Consider the following 11144-nt stretch of genomic DNA (forward strand, 5'->3'; position numbering starts at 1 on the left):
AGAGAGACTACTTACACTACGTACATATTGTGTACTCACAATGTGTGTGTGTTTGTATGTGTGTGAATGAGCGAGAGGATGGGTGACGGCCAGCTTACTCCCTTGAGCTGTAAGCAAAATGGGGCAAAAGCACAAATATGGAGAGAAATGTAGTGATAAAGAGTCCTTTGTAAAGCTTCTCAGTGTTTTATGATGTGCATTAATGCACAACAAACATGGAGGTGAGGCAGATTGAGTTTGTCACAACTGACAGCCGCACAGTTAGACTGCAGCAGGAGAACCAGATTGGTCAGTGTAAAGATGAACTACCCCTAAAAAAAGAAACAAACAGGAAGGCAGTCAAAATCCACCTGTTATTCTTATGGTGCCACCATCAGGTCGATTGATGTTTCATTTTTAGCACAAGTACTGAGTGCACATATCAACCATTTTTGGGGACAGGCGAATTATTCATTCAAACTCACCAACCAGTTACAGGAACATGGTAAAGATGATCAGAAAACAACAGGGGAAAAAACATCGACTGTGGGAAAAAGTGGTTGTTACAGCGCCACCATGAGGCAGGCCAGTACCAAAACCGAATAATTGAAATCCATCAAAAACGGTTTGAGATGTTCAGCTGACAGAGAAACAGACAAACGTAACATAAAAATAAATTCATTAGTAAAATAAAGTTTGTATCAAATGTACTGGTATTTTATTTAAGTACTGGGTTTAGAGAATGATGTAATGCTTCCCTGTGCTGCCTCATATGTCGAGCAGTCCCCTAACAAGCCCATAATTAAGGAACAATTTCTTTCATCAGCTGTCCATATGGCAACAAGAATCCAGAATATCACACAATCCACACTTAAAACAAACAAACAACAGCAGGTTAATGCTTCAGATATTCAGCATAGACATGTTTTTGCTGATAAACAATTACATCATCACAGGCACAAATCAATGAATCAATGACTTCTAATTAAGAGCAATCGAGATTAAGTGACAGTGCGCTGATACATGGAAATTACACTGCAATCACATTGTTCAATAAACAGCAATTAGTCTGTCTTGACAGTGCTGTTTGGGTCGCAGGTGCTGCCACATGATGTGAACGTCTCACGACAAACGGCAGCAATTAACCTTTTGATGGACAACTGCAACTGTAATGACTTATCAGCTCTGAACATTAAAGAGGGCATTGTTGACATCTTATGAGGATCTTAAAAATATACATGATAATATGATGATAATTTAATATGTAATTGTCATTTAATTGGTAGATGAAAAACACACTTTTCCAGATTGGATATCAAGATTTAACCTTTAGAAAATATTTGGGAAATATTTCTGACCTGTTGATAGCTAAATATTTATGTATGAATTTATTGTTTATTTAGAAGAACTAAGAGGAACCCTCCAAAAGTTAACAAAACCTTTTGGAAACTTGAGTGAGGGTCATATTTATTGGATCTCGTGCACAAACAAACACTATCTTTCACCTGGTGAGGGATGAAACACACACACACCGACAGATGGGGGGAGAACATTAAAAATCCACACAAAGAGTTGAAGGCAGGGCCATCTTGCTCCCTCATACAGTTTAGATTAGACATGTTTTACCTGCTTCTGTTTGTTTATCAGCAAACATGTCAATCTTTGAGTGCAAACTGAAACCTTTCTAGATGGATTACGCTGCATATTAGGTAACTAAACACCAGATTCAACAGGTGCTTATTCAGCTGTAGAGGGTCAGATCAGATTGTGGTCACACCAAACAGAAGTGACCAAATCATGGATATGGTCATGACAGATGTGATGATCATAATAATTCAAATATTTTTTTTTATTTAGGTTTATTTTTTTGTGTTCAGGTACATTACACATTACAAGGAAAAATGTAAAATCTGTATTAAAATAAAGTGGAACAAGACAAACTAGCAGGTCATGATTTTGTTGCCATAATAATGTTGTGTTTTCTGATTGGTGGTGTGTGTGGTGGTGGGCACAAACATGTCTGCAGGACATAGAAATTAGATTCATGAGCAGTTCAGTGGGATCAGACGGGTACCAACAACTCACGGCCACTAAAACTGTCACAACGCAGTCTGGAGACAAAGTGTGGTTTGATTAAACCTGCAAAAACAGCAGTGTGGAAATACCTTTTCATGCTGCTATAAAAATCAGCAGCAACACCAATAAGCAGAAAGGCCACACAATCATTTAATGAGGTCACAGAGCAAACAAGAAGAAACTACAACAAAAAGGAAAGGAAAGGAAAGGAAACTTTCAGAAAACAAACCTAAACCCGCCAACCCTGGGAGAGCTGCTGGCACTGTTGTTACACCAAGGACGTCTCTGCTCGGCGTCCTTGGTCACACAAGATGATACGACTCACACCAGCGCACAAGAAAAACATATTCTTCAAGGCTGTTCCACAAATTGTATCTCCAGGATTCTAGTGTTCCAGCTGCATTCATTAAACATTTCTCTGCCAACTCCATCAAGACCTTCATCTTCAAACCAAGGGTAGTAAAACAAGTTCTTGAGGCACCTCAAAACACGTGATGATCTGTGTGTGTGGTGTGACCGCTAATGTAACCAACTTGTGTCATTGATTTCATTCTGTCTTTTCATGACCACACTAACTTAAACAAATCTTTTTTGATTACATAGCTGGGTTTATAACATGGAATTTTGTTCCTTGTTTGAATATATTTATTTTGTATGTACTTAGTTTGTATTATTTATATGTAAATGCAATGGTGGTTATCCTTGCATCATCACAGGAATGCAATATATGAGAATATACAAAGACCCCCAGATTTTATGTTAAGAAAGAAAAATTTAAAGATTGGAGTTTTGTTAATACTTAGTCAGTTTTGATAGAATAGAATAGAATAGCTTTTATTGTCATTGTATATGATAATACAACAAAATGCATTTGTGCTGTGCCTGAATCTTTGAACAGTAATAAATAACAGCAATAAACTATAAATAAACAACTATAAATAAATAACAAATAATAAATAACAATAAATAAACAACACACAGTTCCATTCATACATTAAAACATAAGTAGTCCCACAGCTCAAGATGTCCCAATAGCTCAAGATGTCTCATATGACATGTCTCAACATCCCATATGACATCACGACATCACATGACATCACATATGACATATGACATCACATGACATCATGACATTCCATATGACATCATGACATCACAACATCACACCCCATATGACATCACATGTTCCATGCCCCATATGACATCACATGACATCATAGCTGAAGATGCCCAATATGTCCGAGGTGTGTCCCAATATGTCCCAATATTGCAATTGGCTTTTGGGGTACTAACTTGTCTAATGTTTGATTTTGTTTAGCTCACTTATGGCTCTTACAAAGAAGTTGTTTTTCAGTCTGGTGGTGCGCATGTTCAGTGATCTGTATCGCCTTCCAGAGGGTAACAGACAGAACAGGGAGTTACAAGGATGGGCTGCTATACTATACTCTATAGTCAGTACATCTGGATTTAGTCAAATTTTGTGTCATTTTCCTTTGGATAAAGTTAAAACTCGCTCAGGTTGAATTGGAATCTTCTGTGCTTCAACTCCTCTCTTTCACCTGCAACTCCGGTCAGGCACAAATTCTCTCACTCCATGGCTGACTTGTCTATTTCCTATGGATCATTGATTTGTGAAAAATAAAATATTTGCATTTCTATGGTAACAGGTTGTCCAAATAAACTGAGTATCTGGAGTAACATACTAACTGAGAGAAAAACACTTCACCTCTGTTGAAAGTTTAAGGTATGAAATGATCATAATAGGGAAGCAGACCCTGACTCAGCTTTATAGCCAGATCCATAGAGAATATTTTCCTCTAAATTGCCTAATGAGCTTCCTCTGTGTGTGTTTCATGTGGTTAATTTGATCAAACATTCGTCGAATTTTCCATTATCGCTAGAATTCCAAAACCCAAGTTTATTGGAAGATTAAATGCCTTCCAACCATAATCAGTTAAACCTGTTAATCGACTCGAACTGGTACCACAACTAACTAATAAGTTAAAAAACAGGGAATCACTTCTTGTGTTCACCTCCGTGGTGCTCCAGAGAGAGAAGCAGGTGAGAAGTTGGATGGAGAGGAGGAGGAAGATGACATGGAGGAGATTAGGGAGAAGATTAAGGTCAATGAGGTTACAGGTGCCAAAGGAGAATGACAAAGAAGAGAAACATGAGCTGCTTTACAGTATGAGCACATATGGAAACACACACATTACATCACAGTGTGTGTTACTCCACATATTAAATTGTTGCTCTGTAGCATCTCTGAATGCTTGAGTTGCAGAGATGATAAATGAGGGGTACATACAGGGCTCCCGTACATGTAGTAATATCATATAATCTCACATTTCTGCGTTTCTCTATTGTTTGCTGCCTTTTTATTGATTCTATCCATCCTTGCTCGCAATTTAGGTTAATTTGCCCCACACAGTTGTCAACTTTTTCCTATTTGAGAATCTAGAGACGTGATTGGCTGTGATATCCGAGCTCGCCCGCTGATTGGCCGCTGCTTGTTTCCGGGGCTCTGCTGCTCACTCATTGACGTTTCTCGGTCTGCCCCGAGACAGACTGGAGAGAATGGCTGCCAGTGGAGGTTAGCAAATCTGCATTGTTTTGTGTTGTGGCCAGACTTGACTGAGGCATTTTAAAGTCGTTATTTCTGTCTTTACATGTTTGTCAACACGATTTTATAGACTAGACAAAATAGGCGTCGCACGTCGTGTTGTCGCTGAAAGAGGTCAAGCTCAAGACGACTCCCCCAAAGTGTTTCTTATCGTTAGCCTGGTGATGTCGCTACGCTGCTAACTTTCGGCCGGTTAGCTCGCTACATACAGCTGATTGTATAAACACTTGTTTATGACAAGCCACGATACTCGATAAGTTAGTCATAATGAACGTTGTTGTTACTGGCATGATACGCGTCGTGATGAATGTGCTGATATACCCAGTAATGCTAAAGCTCGTAATATTTAAGTTTATCGTCCTCTGACACCGTACTGTGTCAAAGAAAGCTTGCTAATATGAGCTAGGTGGCTAGTTCTGCTAAAAGTTAAGCTCGCATGTCAAGTGGCTAATATCACTGCTAGCACTGCTGTTTATGGCGTCAAACGGGCACCGCGTCGGATCTCAGTGTGGCTCTTCATTGGATAGCTCGTTTGTTAAATGGCATTTTGTTTAAACACCCACTTAAGGTCTTACCGTAGATCCGCTGTGATGTTGTGAAATGTCGTGTTAGCCTGTTAGCTACCACCTGGCGACACGTTAGCCAAGTTTAATACACATCGCCAGTCTTTGTTCAGACATGGACGTACCGTTGCACAACACGAGGTGGTTGTTGTTGTTGGGGTTGTTTTATTCCTGAAGACCGACGCATTATTTTATTATAGTGAAATACTACAGAACGTAAAGTTGACATTTGTAGACTTGTCAGTGCAAATATAACGTGTTTGCTCTGCAGCCACGACTGAAGAGAGGCAACAGTGAGTCTATAGGCCCATATGATATCCATATGTTTGAGCCAGCCTACATGGAAACTCCAACATCCATCTTCCAACTTAAGAAACCAGCAAATAAACACTTATGTTGCCGCTGTTACAGTCCAAAGTGGGAGATACTGAATGGGGCTATAGGATTGTGAGGCCAAACACAGATTTTAATCAAAATTGCTTTTGAGCTACACATTTTATATTTGGACTAGAAAATGTAATCTCTAAAAATGTCCAATAATTATTATTAAAGTAAACCTTTTCACATGCATGGCCGCCTCAACTTAGGATTGGTTGGCCATTAAATTTAAAATGAACAAAATCAGCAATCATCTATTTTTCCAATTTTGGGGAGTTTTCTAAGATAACTGCAATTTCTTATAATTGTGTTATCAGTGTGATTCTACTAGGCTCTTCATTTTTCCACTTCACTGCTGTGCACCTGCTGGAAAGCTGACATTTACTTTTACATCCTTACTGTTAACCTTTCACGACCAGTTTATTCTGATTCCCTCCCTCCATTTGGGGGTCTGGAGAGGTTATTCCGATTCTGGCCCCACCTTTGTTTTTTTTGTGAAATCTTTATCAGACATCAAATACATTCTACTCTGCTCTGTTTGGGTGGGGAGCAGCATTGCTGATGTGCAGTCACTGCTGCCCCATGCAGTGCTACTTTCTAGAATTTCCTGTTGGTAGTTAATGGACTTTTTATTTGCTGACATCGTCGTAATAATGACAGAATGTATGCTTACCTAATGACCATGTAAAATGGTGCTCATCTATTTTTTATTTTCCATTAGTTTTTGAGCAACAATAAATGTTCATGGTTCAGATGCGACTCCTGCACTAGCCCTCAGTTACACAGCAAATATTAGTTGTCCTCTAAAATGATTGGGTATATGTGTAGATTGGTTGATAATAAAACTGTAAATCTACACACGCCCTATCCTTCTACCTGCCAATATTGTCACCTTTTAATTTTTTTCCTCACTTATGTATGTTGATTTAAGATGAAAGAAAGGACACAGTAAAAGTGCTGTCATTCAAAAAGTTTGTGTTGAAATCTGTACTGTACAACTGTATACATTATATTGATGTGATCGAGAGTAACAAAAGGCAAACAGGAATTGTTGGCTTTGCTATTTGTGAACTGTGATCATCTCACTTGTGTGGTGTCCATTCCATTTGTAACATACTGTGTTGCTTTTTCTCTCCTCTTTGTGTATGTTTAGAGGTAGGGAAGCTGTTACAAGTACAAAATGGGACACCTCCAAGCACCAACTACAACGGGGTAGATGCTGTTCATGCCTGTAACATCCTTCAGCAGCTGAAAGCCTTGTATGACGAGGCACAGCTCACAGACATTGTGGTAGAAGTGGACCATGGCAAGACTTTCTCATGTCACAGAAATGTTCTTGCCTCTATTAGCCCGTATTTTAGGTAAGAAGTTCAAGTATTTGTTATTCACAATATTGGAAGAAAAACATTTCACTCATTTTATCTACTCTTCTCTTTTATTTCTCATTTGACATGTAATGATGCTCTTTTTCCATTGAGGCAGACAAAATACATGTTAATCTCAAGCATCGCGGATTGTCAAATTTAGAATTTAAGAAAAATTTGTATCGGTTTGTTGCTGTATTGTGCAACAGATATCATAGTCTAAGATAAACTACTGCTTGGTACTGTAGATGACACGTCAAAGCCTTAATTGGTTCAACAGTTTATTTATTGGCTCTGATGATAAAGTAATAGGCAGAATGCAGCTGAGTCATAGCTTGTGTGTTGTCATCACCACCAGGTCCATGTTCACCAGTGGCCTTACAGAGAGCAGCCAGCGTGAGGTGAGGATTGTCGGGGTGGAATCTGAGTCCATGCACCTCGTCCTAGACTATGCCTACACATCCAGGGTCACACTTTCGGAGTCCAATGTCCAGGCCCTGTTCACCGCAGCCAGCATTTTCCAGATTCCAGCCTTGCAGGATCAGTGTGCTCAATTTATGATCAGCCGTCTCGACCCCCAGAATTGCATTGGGGTCTACATGTTTGCTGATGCCTATGGACACCAGGAATTGAGAGAGCGATCGCAGGACTACATCCGAAAGAAGGTCGGTTGGACCATGAGTGTTGAGGCCTGTTCTTAACTATCACTTGCACTGTGATTTGTAATTTCATCAGTTTGCCATTAGTCTAGAAATAGAAGTGTGCTGTTCGTTACCTTATATATTTATTCATATGCTAAATAGTAAATTGAATTGTGTGCAACTTGAAATAGGCTTTTTGGAGCTGGGTTCATAAGTATGAGATGTTTGTGAGTCAGACATTCATAACTCGGGGACTGCCTGCGTTCAGGTCTGATAAGAGTTTTAATTTTGACTGGTTTCTTGCTAAAATGGTATATTTCTTGTGTTTTTGTTATAGTTCTTGTGTGTCTCACGGGAGCAAGAGTTCCTCCAAATGACCAAGGATCAACTGGTCAGTATTTTAAACAATGATGACTTAAACGTGGAAAAGGAAGAACATGTGTATGAGAGCATAGTCCGCTGGCTAGAACATGATCTGCGTAGCCGCGAGGCCCACCTAGCTGAGGTCTTTTCCCAGTGCATCCGTCTGCCCTTACTAGATGAAGCCTTCGTCACTGGGATACCTGCCCCTTTCGCTCTTGCCCTAGCTCTGTCTAAGGATCCTGCTGAGGTCAAAGCCCGCCTCTCTGGCACCAATGGTTGCCCCCAGCGTCTGGGTATGACCGCCTCTGAGATGGTCATCTGCTTTGACGCCGCTCACAAACACTCAGGGAAGAAGCAGACGGTGCCTTGTTTAGACACAGCCACTGGAAGGGTGTTCAAGCTCTGCAAACCACCCAATGATCTCCGCGAGGTGGGAATCTTGGTCTCCTCAGAGAACGATATCTACATTGCTGGAGGCTATAGACCAAGCAACAGCGAGGTCTCCATAGACCACCGGGCGGAGAGTGACTTCTGGCAGTATGAGCACGCAGGCAACAGGTGGCTTCCACGCGCACCTCTGCTGAGAGCAAGGATCGGCTGCAGACTCGTGCACTGCTGTGCGAAGCTCTATGCCCTGGGGGGACGGGTATATGAGGGTGATGGTCGAAATGCATTAAAGTCAGTTGAGTGCTATGATGCCAGGGACAACTGTTGGACAGCAGTCAGTCCCATGCCAGTGGCCATGGAGTTTCACAGTTCTGTGGAGTACAAAGACCGCATCTACATCCTCCAAGGTGAGTTCAAGTCCCACAATTCTTCTACACAATCTCTAAAGTAACCAAATAACTAAAATACTGTATATAATTATCATCAAATTTATATGTTCTGAAAATTACAATTTAAAATGTTTGAAAGTTGTTTTGGAAAGTAAATGATTCAACATTAGATCTGGTTCAAATGAAACTTTTGTTGTTGTTTCCCTCAGGTGAATATTTCTTCTGCTTTGACCCCCGTAAGGACTATTGGAGTCACCTTGCTCCAATGAGTGTCCCTCGGAGCCAGGGTTTGGCTGCCTTATACAAAAACTGCATTTACTACATTGCCGGCATCTGCAGGAATCACCAGCGCACCTTCACTGTGGAGGTCTACGACATTGAGCAGAACACCTGGATCCGCAAACGAGATCTGCCTTTTGACCAAGCCACAAGCCCGTATATAAAGGCCATGCTACTGCAAGGCAAGCTACACCTGTTTGTACGAGCCACCCAGGTCATGGTGGAAGAACACGTGTTTCGTACCAGCCGCAAGAACTCCCTTTATCAGTATGATGATGAAGTGGATGTATGGACCAAAATCTACGAGACCCCTGACCGCCTATGGGATTTGGGCCGGCATTTTGAGTGTGTGGTGGCCAAACTTTATCCGCAGTGTCTACAGAAAGTGCTCTGATGCGGCCAGTCGATAACATTTTGTGAACCCAATCTAGGCAGAGGGAGTTGTGTGGTCCTGCCTGCCTTGTGCCTGGTGCTACTCTGAGTTTGCGCCACAAGGACCATTTTTGGTTGAGTCTTAAGTCATTCAAACTTTGGTTTATCACGATCAAAATGGGGTGCTTTTAAAGATTGCAGTATTTTTGTTCAAGACAGCACCAACTACCCACTCCGATTCTTGTTTTACCGAACCGTACAATGAATCATAAGTGCAATTATCCTATTTTTTTTTTGCTTGTTGTTGAGCCATGTTCCATTTTTTTGTTTTGGATGCATATATAGGTAAGGATTTTTACAAATTCTAAGCATGTGGATGAGGGCGTCTGCAAGATACAAGTACCCTCTAGAGATATGGATGCTACGTGTCAGCCTAAAGTGAAAATTTATATATATAAATAACTATATAAGCGATATATTCATACGGGTAAGATGAGCATCATAGCTCATGAGTAGGTTGCTTGCTCTGACCGAGTTGTTTTTCCTTTATTAGTGTGCTCAAGTCTCTCCACAGCTTATTTTATAGACAAGTTTTAATTGAAGTGTGCTTGCGATTTACATTACCTTAGTGTTCTTGAAGCTCGAAGCTTAAATAGTTCTATAACCCTCTCTTCCTCACAAAAGCGTCAGTGTGTCAAACAATACACTATGTGTGACATCCAAGCTATTTTTAAGTTTGAGCTTTCAGTTTAATGGGGGCTCCTAGCCTCCCGCTCTGAGTTGGCATCCATTTTGTGACATGCGAAGACAACTTCAGTGAAAAGTTTGAATACTCACTCTCCACATTGGAGAAATAACGACAGAGTCAGTGTGGCAACACTAAGTGGAAAGTTCAGACCAACTAACAAGTTTACCTCAGCATCTGCAAAGACATTTGATTAGGGGCAAAGGGATGTATTTCAGGTCATTGTTTTGATAGAGCAAATGTATAAACTCAACTCTCATTAAGCTCTGAGGTTGTTTTTCAGTTGAAAGAACCTTCCTCACGAATCCTAGAAGGCATTTGGGGACTTGCTTTAGTTGATCTGGACACGGAGAAAACGTTTTTGTGGTAGCAATAACTCATGGGATTGTGAGTAGGCTATGTTAGGCTATATTACCTTAGTGAAAGTGCATTAATTGTTTTGTGTGACATCTCCTCAAAATCACATAGGTTCCAGTAACCGACTGGCTGTGGCATGGGTGTAGGATCAACAAGTGATGTGTAATTTAGTGCAGATAATTTTGGATGCCAACGTGCCTGTGGCTATAAACAAGGCATCAGAATCAAATACTGTATCTCCTGATGAAGATTATCTGAAAAGTCTTACTCGGCGTTGCACTGAATCACTCTCCACTTCAGTGGTCCTTAACTGCAAACTTTACGGCGCACCCTTGAAGCACCCCACCACTTGAAAAAGCTTAACAGTAACCAACTAAGGGTGGTCCGGTGTCTGTGCTGACTCATCTATCATCCATGAATCCGTCTTCATACGTTGTCATGTGGAGGACACATACTGTTGGTGCTGCTTTTTGTTTTTGACAATCTTGTATAGAAGTAATACCACCGCTGAGTGGCGTTCCCTGTCGGTGTGTGACATTTTTGGTGCCGTCAAGTTCCTCACGCGAGTTCCTGTGTCATCTTTGCACTACTAATTGCCCTTGTGTTCATAAGGAAGAGTGCCCCTCCG

General features: G+C 40.8%; 1 protein-coding gene across 1 annotated transcript; it reads left to right on the top strand.

The window, feature by feature from the left end:
* The first annotated feature begins 4606 nt into the window (after positions 1 to 4606).
* Positions 4607 to 10854, top strand: kbtbd8 (kelch repeat and BTB (POZ) domain containing 8). Its single transcript, XM_076156492.1, has 5 exons — positions 4607 to 4648; positions 6773 to 6980; positions 7342 to 7648; positions 7962 to 8781; positions 8973 to 10854. Exons 1-5 carry the CDS (start codon positions 4633 to 4635, stop codon positions 9434 to 9436), a joined length of 1815 nt encoding a protein of 604 aa, XP_076012607.1. The 5' UTR covers positions 4607 to 4632; the 3' UTR covers positions 9437 to 10854.
* The last annotated feature ends 290 nt before the right edge of the window (positions 10855 to 11144 follow it).

The sequence above is a fragment of the Genypterus blacodes genome, unplaced genomic scaffold (assembly GCF_046128005.1).
Source record: "Genypterus blacodes isolate CSIRO-AG114 ecotype Tasmania unplaced genomic scaffold, CSIRO-AGI_Gbla_v1 ptg000070l_1, whole genome shotgun sequence".
Taxonomy (NCBI): domain Eukaryota; kingdom Metazoa; phylum Chordata; class Actinopteri; order Ophidiiformes; family Ophidiidae; genus Genypterus; species Genypterus blacodes.